The 19,612-nt window shown below is 41.0% G+C and overlaps 1 protein-coding gene across 1 annotated transcript; it reads right to left on the reverse strand.

Moving 5' to 3' along the window:
* Nucleotides 1–9,832: 9,832 nt before the first annotated feature.
* Nucleotides 9,833–18,924, reverse strand: ist1 (IST1 factor associated with ESCRT-III). Its single transcript, XM_088938895.1, has 10 exons — nucleotides 18,793–18,924; nucleotides 16,982–17,173; nucleotides 16,276–16,456; nucleotides 15,820–15,907; nucleotides 15,360–15,443; nucleotides 14,960–15,070; nucleotides 13,980–14,177; nucleotides 13,641–13,754; nucleotides 12,912–12,963; nucleotides 9,833–12,360 (listed from the first exon to the last, which is right to left on the reverse strand). Exons 2-10 carry the CDS (start codon nucleotides 17,067–17,069, stop codon nucleotides 12,200–12,202), a joined length of 1,077 nt encoding a protein of 358 aa, XP_088795021.1. The 5' UTR covers nucleotides 17,070–17,173; nucleotides 18,793–18,924; the 3' UTR covers nucleotides 9,833–12,199.
* Between the last annotated feature and the right edge of the window lie 688 nt (nucleotides 18,925–19,612).

Genomic DNA, 19,612 nt, shown 5'->3' on the forward strand with positions numbered 1-19,612 from the left:
CCATCAACATCCTCATCATCACAATCTTCCGCAACATCAGGCCTCGCCAGAGCCAGGCCAGGGACAAAAAGAAAGACACAGAAGAGAGCTCACCTGAAAGTCCCGCGGCTGCCACCTTGAACACCCTGCTGGAGGTCAGCTTCGGTCTGTTGCTCCTTGTGAGCATTTGCTAGCGTGTTTCGACAGGGCAAAGGTTAAACAGTGTCTCTTTGCTTCTCACTTCATTTTTGATGTTACCTGCCACCGCATACTTGACTGAAAAACTCAATTAGATACAGTATGGCAGTGAAATAACTTGGGTATATGAAAACAATATTTCCAGATTGTATCACAAAGTTTGAAAATAACTTGACATTGGTTTTCCTTGATATATATGAGTTTTCAGCACTAGAAGAGTCCCACAGGTTTTATGATTTAAGGCTTGTCAATGCTGTAGAATTGTTGCTGTGATCATGAACAGTATATCTGATCTGTCTACCTTGCCAAGGATGCTGAAGAGCTGGTCACCACGCTTAGTAAAAACAAGAAGAACAACGTGGCCGCTCTGGAGAACAGGATGGAGTCCTGGGAAGATCTCTGCTCTGCGCTGGAATGTGTCAATGGAGTCATCCAGAGGATGCAAGGTGTAGCACAGCTGTTTTACAGCAGCATCTGACATACAGTACAGTATCACACAGGGCAACGAGCCAGCAGGAAAGACTATAGCTGTGGATTTCTGTCCACATTACCAGGCAGGACTATCACTCATTGAGCTGTTATTTAATAAATGGGTATATTACTATATTACTGTCTAACTTGCATTTCTGGATTTGATTCAGAGATGACTATTTTATAATATTTCAGTGCTCTGCTAAAATTTTAGATTAATGATCAAAATGCACTGAATGGCCTCCTCTCAATTTCCAGCTTTCTTGAGTTCCAAGCTTTCATTTGCCAAGTTCTGTCCCACCGCTAAAGCTCCATCTCTCCTGTCGCCAGCAGATGGGAGCAGCACTGATCTTCACTGGACCTTCTGCAGCCAGTTTGTGCTCTGTAGTCTGCACTGCCTGGCAGAGACCCTGGGGAAAGTGGGTGTTAAAGCTTTCCCCAGTCCTGTGGAGCACAGGCAGGTGCAGGACAATATCACCCAGATGGTGAAGCAGGTGGAGATGGTGTGTTCCAGCCTGCCCCCATTGAGGTAACGCAAAAGATTTACTTTTTGAGAAGTTGACCTGAAAGGCAATCTGAATACGATTTGTTCAGACAAAGCTCTGCCTGGGTACACAAACAATTAATGAAAAGCAACAAGTACAGTACGCAAGAAATGGCCATGCTGAGTAATAACAAGCAGGTGTCAACTGTATCTTCTAACTTCTGGAAAATGCATTGTGTTACTTTTGTCAGATCTCCTGTACTTATATTGCAGCTATTTTATTTTGTTCAAATGCCATGTTCTTGGTACCAATGTTATAGCTTGTTAATGGTGTCATCTAACCAGCTTTCAAAATGATTTTGCTCACTGTCCAAGAAGAGGTTGGGAAAATCCAGTTTTGCTCTTTTTTTCCAGCTCTTCACCTGCCCCAGAGAAGAAGACGAGCTCAGGCTGTTGGCTCCCCTGGTGGTTTGTCTTCGTGGGCTGGTTCCTACTGATTTCCATCAGCGGCGTCTCCACCTTCTTTACCCTGCTTTACGGCTTCTTCTATGGCAAAGACTCCTCCATCAAGTGGGTTATGTCCCTGGCACTATCCCTGTTCCAGAGCATCTTCATTCTGCAGCCACTCAAGGTGAGACACCTGAGAGGATGAAGAGAGCAGGGTAGGTTAATCATGGGCCATAGTGGTCAGTAGAATGTAAAGAGAATGTGACTGATAAAGCTATTTTTCTTTTTTTATTATGTTTTTTGGTTATTATGTTATTGTTATTATGTTTTATGTGCAGCCAAACACATAACATTATTAAATTTATATTAGACACATGTAGATAAAAATATTCTTCCCAAAGGAAAGACAGCTGGACAATGCAGGGAAGTAATGGGCACTGTAGCCTATAGGCTCATGGCTTAGGACAGGTTAAGCTGGCTGGTGGGGGTCATCGGGGCTGGGTGTCATCTGGTATTAATGTGGGTGTGTCCGGCAGGTTGTGGGTCTTGCCATCTTCTTCGCCCTGATCTTGAAACCGGTGGAGCAGGTGGACAGCGATGAGGTTGAGCAGGTGCTGGCAGGTGAGAGAGAGACAGAGAAAAAATTGTTTCTCTTATCAAGTTCTTTCTCTCCATGATTGGATTTTTGTAAGTGGCTGCATTCTGATTGGCCTGTCTTGGAGTTCCTGGATATGTATGTTATCTGGAATACCTCAGCCTGACTCCGTAACCAGGCAACAGCACTGATAAAGAAAATGGAAATAGGAATGTTGAGATCATCATGATGTGACTCATGTTGTTTGTTTTGTAGAACAACGAAAGAAGAATAAAAAATATTGTGGGAAGGGAGTGCCTTGACAGGAGCTTTTGGGCCGTAGCCATGAAACTCAGTCAAGACTTGCCAGTAATCTCCCTGGGACTGGTGCAACGTTCCACCAACTCAATGACTTCTTTTTAAATGTCTTTACACTTCACACATGCAGTGCCTTTAAACGTATGTGGGATGTGGATAAGTGCAGTTGTTTTATATGCATGTTAATACTTCAAGCATCTATTATTTGTAAAAAGAACATTTATTTTGAGAAACATTTTAATTATTAGAAAATACTATGTGACAGCTAAAATGCTTTGGTGTAATTTTCATTCTGAAATATGCAAAACTATGAATATCAGTGCAAGGCCTAATTCTTCACCTTTGACCTTTTTGACTGTTATGGTAAGTATGGCCACAGATTATGTGTGACCTACTACTGAAAAATAAATTTAGTTCAGGTTTTTATCTCAAAATTACTATTAGCGTTTTATCTAACTGAGAAGATTTTGATAAGAGCATTTAACAAGCTGTAGATTATTTATAATTGGCTTCAATTTTTTTTTTCAATTGCTTAATACAATGTAACTCTTAGTTGTTTATAGAGAAGAAAATGCAATTGTACATTCAGTATTTGTTGCATAAACAAATAAAAACTTGAATAATTGTAATTAAACACTCTCCTAAATAATTGCTTTTTTAAAAAATATGCAATCCTCACGTTTATTCACACCCTGTAAAAATGTCAGAAATAAATGCTGTAAAAGTAATCAAGCATTGCGTTGTGATCATCTGGCAGTTTCTCAAAGCTTCTGGAAGGCGATGCCCTAAACACATAAAAGGAATGGTTTCCTCCCACAGTCCAAAGACATACTGATAGCTTAGCTTTTGGGAAAAGTGCTCCTGGAGTGAGTGTGTGTGCATGTTTATGTCAGTGTGTGTCCTGTGATGGACTGGTGTCCCACCCAGGGTGTACCCTGCCTTGTGCTTGTTGCTTGTAGAGATAGGCTCTGGTTCACCACGACACTAAAGTGGTTAGAAAATGGATGGATCAGGATATAGTGTCTCCAGGACTACTCTTCAAATCTGATTGCATGCATCAGGTGTCTGTCACAAAGTTACATGGCTATTAAAAAGAAAATAGCAACTTTTTGGCTCCAGGGTCATAGGACCAGGATGGTGTGATGCAGTGAAGACCAGGGGGGGGGGGGGTCTGTCCTGCTCACCAGTGCTAAGATGAAAAATGAAAGTGTAACTCACAATCTGAAAAAGACAGTCATTACTTTTGGGACTGTTTTGGATTTGGACTTTTTTGTATCCTCTGGCCCTGGTGCCCTTATTAGAAATAAGAGACAGAGAACCCATCCGTCTATTATCAGAAAGTGTCTTTTGCCTAGTAAGGAGTACGACTTCACAGTCTCCCTGGTCTGGACACATGTTTATCACAGGCCACACAAAAGCAAACAGGACAGTTTGAAGACTTCAATTAATCCTGCCAGCATGTGTTTTGAAGGTGGGATAAAACCAGACCCCCCCATGAACAATTCTAAAACGGCCATTCCAATGCCTGAATATTTTAAAGGACTTGAATAAGCACCATTTCAATTCAGTCAAAGCAAAATAACCAACGCACGGGGATTTGTGAGTTGTGAAGAATTTTGAAGATCTTTTATTGCGACAAATCACAATTATTTTATACAGATTTGTTTTTGTGGTTTCCAACATTTTTAGTTTATTTTTTTTCAGGTTTTCAAATCTAATGGCAAACAGTTAAGTGAATCATAAAATCACTATGCTTGATTAGCTATCACAATCCCTGGAGGAAACACCTTCTCTATGTTATTAAAGGTAAATGAGGATCAACAAAATACTACTTGAAAATTTTTCAACATCATCTATACAGAGAGGTATTAAAAACATAACAAGAGCTGTTGGTTCCAGTAGTAATCGATTGCATTTTAGTGCCTTATTTCAGACAGAGTTGTTATTGCATTATCCCATACTGCAGTTATCCAAAACATTACATTCTGTCATACATCATACATGTTTTAAATTATTTATGCTGCAAATGCTGAATGTTTATTTGTGTGTTTTATTCAAATCAACTTTTAGTTATATCACATCAGGAGTATGAATAAATTACAAAGTGGTATCAAACTGTGTTTTGAGAATATGGTCTTACCATGTACAATTTTTTGTAAGAACTGTTCTGAAAGAATCAGAAACTTATCTGAATTCACTTGGAAGGGTCTAGACTGGAAGAATTGGGCAGGTGTCAGGAATCAGATTTTCCTAACCTCTGGTTACTCTAAATGAGTAGATATGTTTGAGATTGAGGCTATCTGATGGAAGGCCAATGGCTTGATTGCCTGAACAAATGATCCTGGTGAAAATGGCAGGCACTTCATCTTTGCTGTTCAAGTATATTCGGCTCAGATTCAATGTCCCCATAAGAATCAAGGTTCTGAACTTTGAGACCTTCTGCAATGCTATGTTAATCTTTATTGTCGAAACTACTTAAAATGAAGATTTCCTTTGATTGAAAGTTGCCATTTTCTATATTCTTTATAAGGGTTTGTGTTTTTGTATGATTATATTTTCCCTGATCATTATTTATATCTGAAATGGACACTTACAAGACATTGCATGCATATGTACAACATAATTCATGAAACCAGATTTAATTCCAATTCTGAGAGCAGTGACTTTGTCATCATGTTGCATTATTTAAGTAACTTTTTTCTGTGACAAATAAAATTAATGTGCAACTTGTTCCTCTGGGACTTAAAACCCCTAAATATAATTGAGTCTTGTATATATTTGTTGCTTGTATGTATTTTCAAAATAAATGTTTTTATCATAAAGAGGAAAGATTGCAAACACCAAGATAACATGCTCAAACAGTATGTGGATCCAGGGGGCAAAAGACCTTCGCTTGAGATGGGATAATTAATTTACACAGGGCTCTGACGAAATGATCTTGCCGATTTTAAATCAAAAGATTTAAAATCTGGTCTGGGCTTGGATTTATTTAAAACAAATAAAACTGTGGAATGCTACATTTTTAAGGATTTGGCCTGATGGTTGTATAAATGTTTTGAAACATCATGGATGATGAGACATTGCCGTTCCTTGTGTAATAAATCCCCTTAGCAACTTTTTCCTGTACGTGAGAAATACACATGTGGTTGATACACTCAAAGGGATGCACATGCTGTATACCAACAGCTTAAAAGTAAATGAAATTAGATCCTTTTCTCATTGTTCCAAAATTACTTTCCCTGTACATGATACATACAATATACAGGTGAACGTCAGAGATGGAGCTTTTGTTATTACAACCAATAATAACCAATCATCAATGAGCACATTCAGGATGGAGAACATATTCAGTAACTTCAGTTACAGTAGTGCTCTTCCCAAAATATTGGAGTTGTTTTAATTTGGATCCTAACAAGCCTGACTTCATATACACCTGATTTTGTTCCCTACTGACAAGTGAGACCCGATCAGATAAGTAGGTGGCTTCTCTCTGTGGGTGCTGAAGGTGATGGCACTGTCGCCCTCTGCTCTGGCAGTATTCTCATTTTTTTTCCATTATCCCTGACCCGGGACGTGCAGCCTCCTGTCCCCCCCACCAGGCAGCTGTGAGGGACTCCTGCTTTGAGCTTGTCCATGAGCGGCAGCCCTTTGTCCAGGCGCAGAGCCACTGTGAGGGAGCAGGTGGGCACCTGCCTTTTGTGACACCGGTAGAGACAGAGACAGCTCTGCGGCAGCACCTCCTGCCCAACAGCAGTTGGTGGATTGGACAAGCAGGCACAGCTTCCAGTGGGAACAACACAGGTAGGCACTGAGACTCAAGGCTCAAAGTCTTTAGCCTTGGCGCATATGCAGAGACGATAACAAAGAGGTTCTTGTGGGGAGTGCGTTAGCTGCAAAGATCAAGGCAAATTCCAACCCTGAAAAGGTAACAGAAAAAGCAACATTTCAGCTGTCAAGCCTTCTTCACCTGTCACACAAGAAAAGAGCTCAAGAACCGAAACGTTGTCTTTTCTTTCTTTCGTCTTTTCACCATGGAGCTGAGCACATTATTAGATGTAACATGTAAAACGAATAAATAATTTCTTCTTCAATCTGTGCTCGACATCTCATTCTCATTCTTTTCGCATATATTGATATTACATTTCATGCTGCACCAGTCATGAATTATGTGAAGAACATTACATAACACCTGCATAGCACATGCACATGCATATAGAAAGATGCAAGCTCACTTGATAAATGCAGGCAAGACCCTGCACCTAGATGCACACTTAATGCGTTAAGAAGCTGTAGTAGGCTGGGTCCTTATCTCGTTCTGTCTCTCCCCTTCTCTGTGTCAGGTGGTGTTGACTCTGCTGGGCTCTGAGGGTGACAGTGAGCCCCATCACCTACGTGACCCTGACAAGCCGGTGTTTGAGAGAGGCAGTGTGGACACTTTCCTGCTCACCACCCCCTCCTCCCTGGGGGAGCTGCAGGGCATCCGGCTGTGGCACGACAACTCCGGGGGGCACCCTGCCTGGTGAGTGAAAGTGGAGACTAATTTAGATCTGCCTGGACTGGCAGTTTATCTGTTTTCAGCCCCTGTTCTTACAGTTCTGGCATTGATCTGGCATTAATTACTAAGATCTCCTGACAAGCTGGACCTTCTCAGAGAATGTTTTTCAGACTGAACATTAATAGAACAGGCTCACCATTCTCCTCCACCTCCTTCTTTCAGGTAAGTGAGTAAGGTCATAGTGCATGACCTGGAAGTGGATCGGAAGTGGCAGTTCCTGTGTGACTGATGGCTGGCCATGGATATTGATGGTGCCATGCTCGACAGAGTCTTCCCCCTCGCCTCCGAGGCTCAGCTTACTGAGTTCCGGTATTGGAGAGATTTCACATGGCCAAGACATCAGAAAAAAAGCTCTAGTGTTTGACATTCCAGTGAAGCTATACTGTGAGATGTGTACTTATGGTTAATTTGGCCATCTTACAGCCAAATGGATTGGGCCATAACTTATATTGTTATATATTGGATAAGTCATATTGCAATAGTCAGTCTCCTTTGGTAAATGTTATGTACCTAATTTAAGTTAACAAATATCTGCTTAATGAATTCCAAAGCTCCCCAAATGCAACAAAATGCTCTAAAAGCTTCCATCTACAGTTAAAACTAACAGGAGTGCAAGTGGTAAATTTATATTTTGTAGTCTGTTGGCATTATTAAGGCCTTTTAACATAACTTTGTTACTCTAGTTGACCTGTTATGCAATATAGGTTTTTCCTTTAAATATCAGAATATGTACCTAAGTGCAAGCCTTTTACACTGTCAGATGCCTGATCCTGATGTCTTAATCTGGCGAAAGCTTTGACCCATTCGACGTGCTGTAAATCTGTCTTCTCACAGCAGGCCTTGTCTGTGACGGTATAGCATGCTGCCAGTTGAATGGAGGTGTTTTTCTGAACAGGGGACACGGGCGGACGCTCATTATAGCTCTCCTCCCACTTTCTGTCCAGCCGGCTCTTTGTGTCGTGGGCGACGCAGAGCCTTGTGGACGGCCACCTGTGGATTTCCGTGGGGACTCGGCCGGCTCGCAGCTCCTTCTCACGGGCACAGCGCCTGTCCTGCTGCCTCTCCCTGCTGCTCTGCTCCATGCTTTGCAACATCACATACTGGAGCGCACAGTCAGAGGGCCCCAGCCTGTTGGAGGCCCTCGGTGCGGAGAAAAGCCGCTGTCCACATCTTTTAGCCTCTTTCCGAGATAACAGTGCTTTGTTCAGATGTGTGACTCATCATTACAGCTGTGTCTGTGTCGAACAACACAACTTGTTTTGTTGTAAGTTCACAAAATGAGACCAATAGGAAGGGTCGGAATACTTTTCACTTGTCACTGTAAGTGCAGGATATCATACTATACATAAGTAGTAGTTACGTATGGTAATTACAATTAAGTTGTTCTATGTAATTTTTCTATTTTTTAATCATGGCAATGTGGTCATTTTAGTATGTGTTATCCAAGCAATGAAGTGTAGGCCCAAAATGAGCTTTTGTGTGTTTTCCTTGTGTTGCAGGTGTGTATTCCTTCTCCTGGCAGGATGTGATGGTGGGCATCCAGTCTTCTCTCACCATGTTCCCTATCAACCTGCTCATTGTCCAGCTCTTCAGATTGTCTCGCCCATGCCCATCCCCACCAAAGTGCCAGGCATGCACCCTCCAAAAACAGGCCCCATCCCTATCACTCCAGTGCCCATCTGCCTTCACTGCCCTGCCACCCCCAAACTGAAGGGCTGTGAGCTCTCCCTCTCACATATGATCGAGGAACATTGCACAAGATTCAGAACTGCCCTTATTTACTTATGCATAGCAAAGATTAGGGTTAAAGTAGAATCCTGACATATGTATATCCGTATCTGCCTGAATGCTTTGCGTTTGAATGTCAATGAATTGAAAATGAGAATGTGCTCTCTCCTCTCTCAGAACTTGCAATATCTCGCCCAGCTGTGTGGACAAGGCAGAGACTGGGATGGATGTTCCAGCCCTGGCAGTGCAAACTCTGATGTTCATACCTTTTTCTCCTTTCTCTGCTCTCCACAGCAGCAGCCACTTTTATCTGCTGGTGAGTAAAGGGGCTGCCTGTTGGAGCTGTGGGGGGGGGGGGGGGGGGGTAAGGTGGGCTGGTGTGATCTTTCCAAACTCCTGTTCTCTCGGTTGGGCCTGGGAAAACACCGGGGAGAGCTGACAAATATGCTACTCTCAGTTATTGTGTAGTGTTACAATGAGCACACTCCGAACGTCTGATATTTTCTAAATACATATAGGTTTTATTCAACACGCAGCAAAGTGTGAGACCGGAAGAGGGCCACTGAAGACTATCAGACTGTGCTTTCAATTGCCGACCTCCTCATATCTCAGAGGCGTGCTTTATCCTAGCTCTAAAAAGCTCTGATGAGTTCAGCTGCTTCTAGATGTTCAGATTCTTTCATTGGTTTTATTAGTTGCTGGACTTTAGCAGTGTGATTTATTGTTTTAAGATTAGTTTTGTTGGCTTCTATTTGCTGTTTCACTTATGATGAACACATTTGGAACTAAACTTTATGAAACTAGTCATCAGTATCTGTGTATAAGTGTAGCCTGCCCTCTGGTGGCTGGCATAATTATTGGAGCTATATGAGGGCTGTTTTATCTTGGTTCAGAACATGAAAGGTTTCGCTATGGTTCAATATTCCACAAGTGTTGAAAGAACAGAAGATTTTCTTCTTATAAGACACCAGCTTTTAAACTATAAAAGATCTGGATTTTTTAAAATCTAGCTTACATCTTTGGCACAGCCTTTTGACCTTTCAGAAGAGAGAAATTCTTCAGAAACAGATCAGGCCTCTTTGTATTAATATTTGAAATATATTTATTATACCACTTTTAACCAAGAAAAAAATATTTTAAAGTTGTCAGTTAACAGTAAAATATATTTTCACTACAGGGAATCATACCTAACCTTCAGAAGCACTACAATAATTCAAAAAGGAAAACAAATTACACTAAGATGGTTATAATTACAACAGCAGGAGTGTGCTTTTAAATCCCAAGACCATAAGAGAAGTGGAAGACTGGATGTAAAACAGATGAGCCAAGTGTGAATGAAAAGTTACACGTAGCAAGAAATGACTGAATTTGCTTTACCCCTATGATGAATTAGGAAATCTGAAGCATAACAGAACATGTGAGCCAGTATATCACTTATACTGTAACATTAGTAAATGTTTCAGTCTTTTAAGGAAAGGGGAATTATTTTTTTACATCACCTTGCAATGCCAGAATCGTGTTGACCTCAGATGAAAAGAAAAATTGGTATCCTTTAATTCTATTGGAATAACAAGTTAATAAAAATTCTGAAATAAAATAAATACATCAGTAAGCAAAACACAACATAACCTGCACAATAACAGAAACCATCAGCACCTCTTCCATGTATGTTTACTGACCTCATACTACACAGTAAAGGCCACTGTTAAAGGAAAATTACTAAGGCAACATAAAGCAGATATACAAACATACACATTAGAAAAAGCTAAATCAGATTTATTTTAAACACCAAGTTATACACCCCCTATATGTTGAGTTTCGTGATGTTTGACTACAAAATTCTGAGTTGTCTATGGTATTAGCTGAAACTGAAAAATCCTAATATCACATATCTGCTTTTCTCCGGTAGTTGATTTTTTTTTATTTTCAAAAACAAAGCAAGACGCTTAAAAATAAAACAAAAGAGCATGTGTGTTTCTGTACTTGAAGGATACTCAGACCCTGGGAGTTCAGGTGAAAAATCAATTGTGTCTGCCATTTTGAGCTGAATGATTTTCAGACCAAATTAAAAATACATGTTCAGCTAAATACCTTTCCATGCTTGATTATACACTTAATGAATCAGGAATGAACATCCCGCATTTCATATGATTATAATCCCACTCCCATAATGCATTTTCTGCAGCACTGGTTTTACTTAGGAGTTTTGAATTTCGTTCAAGTAAAGACAAGGATTACAAACCTGGCTTTGCCAAAGCCTGTCTTTAAATGGCTCTTCGAGCCCGATATAGTATCACCATTCATTTTGGCATTGCAGATGAGTAAAAACAACTTGAAATGTCTGTCACTGATTTTCAAACCAGAATAGCAGAGATGAGCAATAATTTCTGTAATTGAAGAGCTCCACATTCTCTGAATTTCTTTTCTGAGCTATCTGAACAGTTTTTGGAAAGGTCACATCTCCATATTTGAAACAATTTCGGAAAAACTAGCACTCAAGGCCTGTTTCTTGTTATTTTGTCAACACATACAGTAGCTTGTTAAACTATGCTGTGCCTTGTGCAGCCCTGCCACCCTTTCTTTAGGCGAACGCCGCATCATTACATGCAATCTTTCTGAAAACTGTGTCGGAGATAAAATCTGTCCTTCCCAGCATCTCATCACATCCACTGCCTTTCACAGCAAAGAGAAATGCAAAACATAATGGCATTTTTGTTACAATAAACTAAAGACCAAAACAAGATACCATGTAAAAAAAGTGTGCATAACATACATATACTTTAAAAACGTATCTAATGGCGCTCTTAACCTTTAAAATCCATTAGTGCATTCTCTGTTTGAAGGGTTTCCGAACCAGGGTTGAGATGAAACAGGAGAGGTGAAGGAGTTATTGCGCTGCTCAGACAACAGGGTTTGCTTTATATTCCTAGTAGTGTAATTTCCTCATTTACCTCTCAAAGATGCACACCATCCATTAAAATTATCAACACACATTCAAGGTTTCATCACATGCTGTGATCTTCTAACAAAACACAACAGATGGTACAACTTGTTAAACAGAACACCAAATGCTATCGAAAAAGAGATTAATCCAAAGTACTTAGAAAAAGGCTTCTTGTGAGATATCAGTTTAGACGCAGCTTTGAGTTCTGACTAAACACTGGTAATAATTTTAATAAGTTTACAAGGTTTTGTCCCATTATCCATTCCTTTATCTATAAAATCAATGGAGTATTCATTCCCAGAGTAATCTTGCCTTCAAATATTACTTCCCTACCAGTCAGAATTTTGTGTTTTAATAAGATGAAATAATATTGGGATCTGTAACAAACAGTAGAGGTATCAAAGATTTGCCGCAAGACCGTCTGTATCCTATTCTCCAGGGGTTTAGCTTTTCCTGTTAACTGTAGTGAAAGAAGAGCACAGGCAGGGAGCCCTGTGGCATTTAGGTTTTCTTCTTGAGCTCCTCAAAGCGGCGCGACAGGTCATCAAAGTCGATGTCGTCAGAGGGGGCTGCATTTCCACCAATAGATGAGGCAGGAAGTGTGTCAGGTACAGAGGGGAGTTCTGGGAGGCCTGAGTTGTCGTACATCTTATTGGAAGGCCCTAAAGAGGAAGAAAGTCCTTAGAGAAATGGTACATCTCACTTGATTCCTTCTTGCCTTTGACCTGTCCACACCTTCAAATCATAATTTAACACTTCCTATAAACAAATGCTGATCGACTGTTTTCACAGTTTCACCAGCAGCCACTAAAAAGTGAGGAAAAAAAAATCGGACTGCTTCTGTGCCAATGAATAAATAAGGGTTTCGCCAATGCTGCCCCTCTTCATACTTGCACTCCAGCATGTATTTCACTAGAGCCAACATCAAAGAATTGAATGCTTTGTGAATGTTTGGAATACTTGGCAAGAAACGTTTGGCTTAACCCGCTTGAGGACCATAGGAAGCGGGGCTCAATCCCCATTCAGAGAGCCATGGGCAGCTGCAAGGTGGAGATAGGGCAGAGGAGGGATGTCTGAGATTGACGACAGGTAAACATAGCTCATTTTTAAAGACTGACTTGACGTTGTTATCCCTCCCGAAATTCAGCTGATAACTTCCATTTAACCACTTAAGCAGTTTAGGAGGCACTACGAGTCTACAAGTTAAACTTACCAGTAACCTGTGGAGCAGGATCAGATATTGGTTTAAAACCAAGTTCCTCGATCTAGGAAAGACAAACACAGATCAGCATGCATGTAAAATAAGACTGCCACATTCTTCTCACCCTGTTCTAATGCAGTGAACATTCCAATGCATGCCTTTGTAAAAAGCACAGCAATAACTGAGGAGTACTCTTCTACAGACAGGCACTAGACTTTCAGATGGAAGTCTATAAAAAACTGCTTCAATTAATGTGGTTAGATTTATATAGTTATATGGAATGAACCATATATATATCTAAACCCTTCATGGGTTATTATACCTTAATAAAAAATTAAACCTTTGTTGGATTACTCTGTGTAGAGCACTCAATTTGCAGGCCAACCAAACACAGTAATATGTGATTGTGAATTTTTTGCACTGTCTGTAGACAATTTACCACAATACTACAAAACGTTTCCTGATTGCGTTTTGAAATCTCCAAGTTAAAACACAGAACATGAGATCGGATTGCTATACATAACAAGGGGTTAGTGTGTTCCAGAAAAAAAGACAATTATTCTAACATGCTGGGCTCCTCAGGGGGGTGGCATGTTGTGACACAAAGGCACAGAGCTGGCTAGCGATGTTATTGAGCGCAAAGCAGTCATGGAAGCAATAAGAAACTATTCTTCCCTGGGAACTGAGCTGGCCGGTTGTCTGTCGGTCAGGCTGAAGGAGGGAGAAGGATGGCACACTTACAGACTCATAGGTTGGGGGGCAGCTAGGCAACTGTGGAGGCTGCCCACCTCTCCCTGGGGGCTGGAAGTTGTTAAAGGCATCGTAGGTGCCAACTGGAGGGCCACTGAAAGTCTCCTGCACACAAAACGTAAAACATGAAAACGGGAAAAGCAGCTAGCTGGTAACATTTTCAATCGGTCAAGGTAAGAGCGAGAAGGGTTCTTTTCCTTGTGCTTCCACGTTTCTACTACCTCACATGACAAAGACTCCCCAGCTTAAGGAACTACATTTGAAGGACTTACAGCATTTCATTAATTTGGTTCTTACTGTACTTCTAAGCAAAGAAAATAGCGTTCTTACTGGTCCTTTGGGCGGAGGGTAGTTGAAGGGAACATGAGGTGAAGGCATGGGCATGGGCATTGGCATGGGCATGGGCATGGGCACTGTCCCAGCAGGAGCCGTGAAGCCACCGCCACCGCCGCCACCTCCACCCCCGGGCTTCTTGTTATCGTTGCCCATTTCGATAAGGTCGGCTTCCTCTCCCGGGCAGACCTCTGGCTGTAGGGGAAGCAGGGTACCACAGCACATCACAGTCTGCACACCCACGGACCCCCCTCGCACCAGTAGACTTAAGAACAGCTTCCACGCTACGGCAGGGCACATCCTTAACAGCTAACTGTGCGCCTCTGCACTCTGCACTTGGACTACCATGTCATTTTCACTACCACATATTTACTGTTCTCTACCACATAATTATTATTATGGTTGTTACAACATATGTATTGTTCTGGTTTATTATGCACCGTTCTGTATCGTGCTGTCTACATTGTGTGGTGTTGTCTGTAGTACTGTGTATGTCCTGGGAGATCGGCACGAATAAGAACTCTAATGTACAAGAACAGATGGCAATGAATTCCTGTACTCCATTCTACTCTCTTCTCTCAGCTTCACTTCAATACACTTAAACACCCCAGCTCAAAAGATTCTTACAGTTCTTGAGTTTCTGAGAAGTATACATGAGACTAAATAACTGCCCCTCTTCTCATCTGTACGCCTTTACTTTTAGTTTAAAAAAAGTACAAGTTTTTGTCTGCTCCTAAAACAATACCCTGATGTATACAAATGATCTAATATACCTGCAATATGGAGTTCTGTTAGTCAATTTGAACTAATACAAGACAAACTGCAATCGATAAGGACAGGCCGAAATGTAGTCTTTCCATTCTGCTACAGCCCACACAGCAGCCTGATCACGGCTCCGCACAGGCAGACAAACCTTGGGAAACGTAGGAAAAAGGCTCCTGCTACACAAGTAGGTAGAGAAAACCCTGGCCTCTCACCCGCACGATGGCATCGGGCTCATACGGCACATTGTAATTCTTGGCGATTTCGATGAGGTAGCGTTCTACCAAGATCTTAGGGGGAGCCTCCACGCTAAGTTTGTGCATCAGCTGCAGGAGGTAAAGCAAAAATGAGTTTTATCAGTGAGGCTTCCAGGGTTTTAGGATATGAAGAACAAAGAAAAAATACTAAAACATTAAATACTAAGCACTATTAAATGTATCACCATGTTCTGGGCAGAAATAAACAAGCCAGGAAGCAACAGGGCTAAGCAAAAGCATCTCAACTAACCTCTGAATATTCCACTCTTAAGACTGTTTTATAGTACAGGCATCTAAATATACAAACTGTAAAATGATGAGTAAAAAAAACAGAAATGTGGCATTCAGATGGGCCTACCCTGTCATTGACCGTTCCAATTTGGTTCGTCCTGCACAGCTTGCCATATTCCTTACTGTATTTGGCACATAGCTGATCTGAGACCTGTATAAAGAGCAGATAGAATTAGCCGATTCCTCTCTCCCTTTTAGCTCACTGTGGGGAAAAAAAAGAATTCAATTATAACTGATACTCCTGCATCTTCAAAAATTCCTTCAGAAGCGCTTCATTCCTTTTACAGTGTAGACAACAGATGCCGCACTTGGAAGGATTCTTACGTAGAATTAATTTTGAACAATATAATTTATCATCTTTCAACAATAACACAATGCAATAATACATACCCACTCTAGGTCATATTTATATAGTGTGAAACTCAGAATACCCTTGTTTGCACTAAATCACATTCAAGAATAGGTGATACACGCAGTTCCGGCTTTATGTAATATCTGTTTCGAAACACTAAGGCGGTGCTACTCACCATCTTGAGCTCGGTCACTTCTGACTGCAGACGGGGGGCAGCCCAGATGAGTGTGGACACTGCCTCCTGCAGGCCTGGATCCAGCTCCCTGCAAACAACGTGACAGCTGAATGAGGCCCAGGAGAAGAATTAATTCAGAAGTTCATTCCTGCACTGCAATTTGACACACAAGTAGTGCTCTCTTGCCCCTTGTAAATTTCATTTCTTCCTGAGAAATGTTTTGCCCAATTGTTAAAAAGCTGAAAAAAAAATTGAAAAAGAAAATGGAAATGCACATTTCTATCTATTGTGAGTTTTACATTCTGAAAGAGGTGGCAGATTTAAAGTGTGCAGAATAAGCACAGGAACAATGATGGTATGAGATAAAGATTACACTCGTGACCCTTCAACCTGTCACCTCTGCTCCTGCATCCCTAAGGATTATGGGGTAAATGGGAGGAGAGGGCGGCCCCTCACTTCATGGACTGGATGAGGCCGAAGCGGGCCAGCAGCAGGTCGCAGTACAGCTCCAGGATCTCCATGGCCTCCACAAGGTAGTCCTCCCGGATGATGTGCTCCACTCGGATCCTCGCTCGTTCATCCTTTCCCGATGACAGGTAATCAGCGATCTCCTTACGGGCCTTCTGAGCGAGCTCCGCTGCAGACGGACATCCCGGACAAAGACTGCATTAGGGCTGCTGTTAAGATCTTCATATTTGTTTTTCCTGCGTTTTTTTTTTTTACTTGTTCACACACACACATCTTTACTAGAAGAAATTACTGAACAAAACAATGCTAAATTGTCTCTCAGTAGGACTTGTAATTTGCCATTTATACCTTCTTGTAACTATATTAAGGATACAGCAGAAAATGGCAAAGTGCCCATCCGCTTGCTTTAACAGAGAGTAGGAATTGCCAGTAAACTATATGGAAATTAAAACAAAACCCACCAATTGACAGAATTAATTGTAAAATAATGTTTTTGAAGAGAGGTTACGTGTGTGGGGTATTTTTGCCAAGCAAAAATGGACAAGCCTATTTACATGTACACATTTCCTGTCCAAGTCAAGTGACTTCCTGATTCAGCATGTATGAACCGCCGATATCACATTATCTCCTTCATCTTACAGTCGGAGTTTAAAACAGGCTGGGCAGAAACGACGAGCGGAGAGACAGCACTCACTTTTCTTCTTCTCCAAGAGCTTCAGGCGGTTGATGACCAGTCGGAGATTGACACGAAGCCTCTCTGCTTTAAATCCGCCGCCAAGCATGATGACAGCTTCTTGTGAGCAGAGGAGGAGTCGGCGCTAACTTACAGCAGTTTTCACAGACAACCCGTCCGCGGTACCCCTGCGGTCTGGTACACACTGAGGTCCTGAAGCAAAAAGTAGGTGAAATACAGACCACCTGCCATTCTGCATAACTCACCAGCATCAGCTTTACTAAGCTCCAAGATGCCTAAACTCAAAAGCTACATTTTACAATACCATACAAATAATATACAATATACTTTATTGTCTGATTTTTCAGATTTTTTTGTGTCCAAGTAGCTATGTTTAATACACAGATAGACAAACAAAAAAACAAAAACAAATGAACAGCACATAATGATCACATTAAAAATAAATACAACATTACATAAAATACATAAATCCACACAGTCATTACTCAGCACTGTTACAGGAATTTACATGACCAGAATGTTAAATGAATTAAGCTACTGAATGAAATTAAGTATCTGCCTCATGGAAATGCAATTGCTGTACTATAATTCAACTGGACTATAATGCAACACTTTATGCACGGTCAAAGGAAAAATATCACATTCAAATTTGTCTTGAAAACCTTCCTTGGGACTGCAGGAAGGCTTTGCACTTCATTACATACCAATGAATGAAGTGCTAAAAAAATGGAAATGGAAATTTAACGTATTGTTCTTTTAAAACGGTTTTAATATGAAGTTTAAATATGAAGATACCAATCCAATGACAATGCTTTTCATTTAGGAGGTAGGACGTAAGCTAATACTTTCGAAATTGCGTCACCCCGATCATATGCTCAAAACCCATGACATCAGCACAGTTTATAATGGAAGAGGCCAGGTCACACTACTGAATTGAGCGGACATTTCACACTGATCCCATGTTAATACACACCGCACACAGGCCCCATTTGAAATAAACTGGCCAGTCACAATTGTTGAAGCGTAAATACTGTACCGTGCTGCCTTGTAAAAAAATGTACTAAAGATTACTATTAGAGTTTCATTGTTCGACCTGCTATCCTTTTCTTTCAAGCATCTTGATAAATGTGGATTCTAATATGCCTATTACCCGATTATATGAAACAGAAATTCAAATAATTGTATTCGTGTTTTGTTTAACAGGAGGAATAACGTTAACAAAGCGACTGATAGACCGAAGCCCATGACATTTACTATCAAGCCATTAGATACTGTTTACAGCAGCAACTATAGTGCCAATGACAAAATAATGAGATCAAGTAGAAAAACACATTTTGGGGGGGGGACCGGATCCGTCTTTACTTTATATTTTTTATGGGCGAAATGAAATCGCTGTGAATAGACAGGACAAAGAAACCGATCTGATACGCCAGTAACTTCGGCTCTTTTTGTTAGCTGCCTGGGCTGATCGGAATCTCAAACTCAAACTACTTAAAAACGAAATGATTGGTGCGGGGGGCCTTGCTCAGAAACGGAGTTTGGATTTTTTTTTTTAAATGAGGGTTAAACATTTCGAAACCATTATAATAAAAACGACGTGTGTGTGTATATATATATAGACAATCCGCACCAGGAAGTAAATATCAATTTAACACACAGGGAGGAAGAAAAACGCACATCGAGACATTCTGGGATAGTGGTTCAATTCCTTCCCTCAACTGTTAACAAATTGCACTTTCGGTATCCCCAGTACGAAGAACACGAAAGTCTACTTTCACACCGAGCCAAAATGTAAGAAATAATTCCCTTACCTCCCGGATTGGCTCCAAAACCACGTTAAATGCAGGTCAGTATTGAATGTGTTTATCTCCTTCCCTTCCGCAAAATGCGCGACGTAGCGTCTGACGTTCACACTGGAGGGTAGGGCCGCAGCGCTCCCAGATTAACTGGAGAGACTGGTCACCTCCCCTCTCCTCATGGGTTGTACCGGCCTGGTGGGTCGTGCTATAAATAGCAACGACAGTTTTATAGCTTTCTCCAATAACTAAGAACTGTACTAACTTTTAATCTACTTAACATAAACGGTGAAAGTTTTCAAAAATAATTAGGAGCCAAATTCCCTGCGAGGTATTAACCGTTTTATAAGAGTATTTAATTCTATCGTGTGAAAAGTAACCTGAAAAAACCGTGTGGAAAATGTACAAATTCGACGCTAGGACAGTTAAAAAAAGTTATAAGAAACTGTTAGGTGTCTCCCTTTTCATTGGCATTAGAAGACTCAGGGTTCGGCATGCCTGTGTTGTAGCACCTAACATCATTGTGGCAGTAACAGGAATGGATCGACTGATATTCTGCTGGTGATTTTACAGCAGTGGTTTATTTTCTACTTATTTTTATAAGTTTCCCACTGATTCTAAAACCCTTTGGAATCCACTGGTGTCCACTAGAATAATGACAGCAATGGCACCAAGCACAAAACAGCGTTACAATTTGTGTGATCAGTTTACACACATTTCAATCACCCCACAATTAAAACAAAACAAGACATCAATAAGATCAAACCCTTTAAATTATATTCTGAAGACTCCAAGGATGTCAGTTGCAACGGAGCTCTGATGTACTTCCTGGGCC

This window comes from Atractosteus spatula, chromosome 21 (genome assembly GCF_055471065.1).
Source record: "Atractosteus spatula isolate fAtrSpa1 chromosome 21, fAtrSpa1.hap1, whole genome shotgun sequence".
Taxonomy (NCBI): domain Eukaryota; kingdom Metazoa; phylum Chordata; class Actinopteri; order Semionotiformes; family Lepisosteidae; genus Atractosteus; species Atractosteus spatula.

Coding starts and splice junctions, on each gene's coding strand:
- ist1 (XM_088938895.1), bottom strand. CDS start 17,069: ATGCTTGGCGGCGGATTTAAAGCAGAGAGGCTTCGTGTCAATCTCCGA. Junction 15,444..15,819: donor AAGTGACCGAGCTCAAGATG/GTGAGTAGCACC, acceptor CTCTTTATACAG/GTCTCAGATCAGCTATGTGC. Junction 12,964..13,640: donor GCCCCCCAACCTATGAGTCT/GTAAGTGTGCCA, acceptor TGTCTTTCCTAG/ATCGAGGAACTTGGTTTTAA.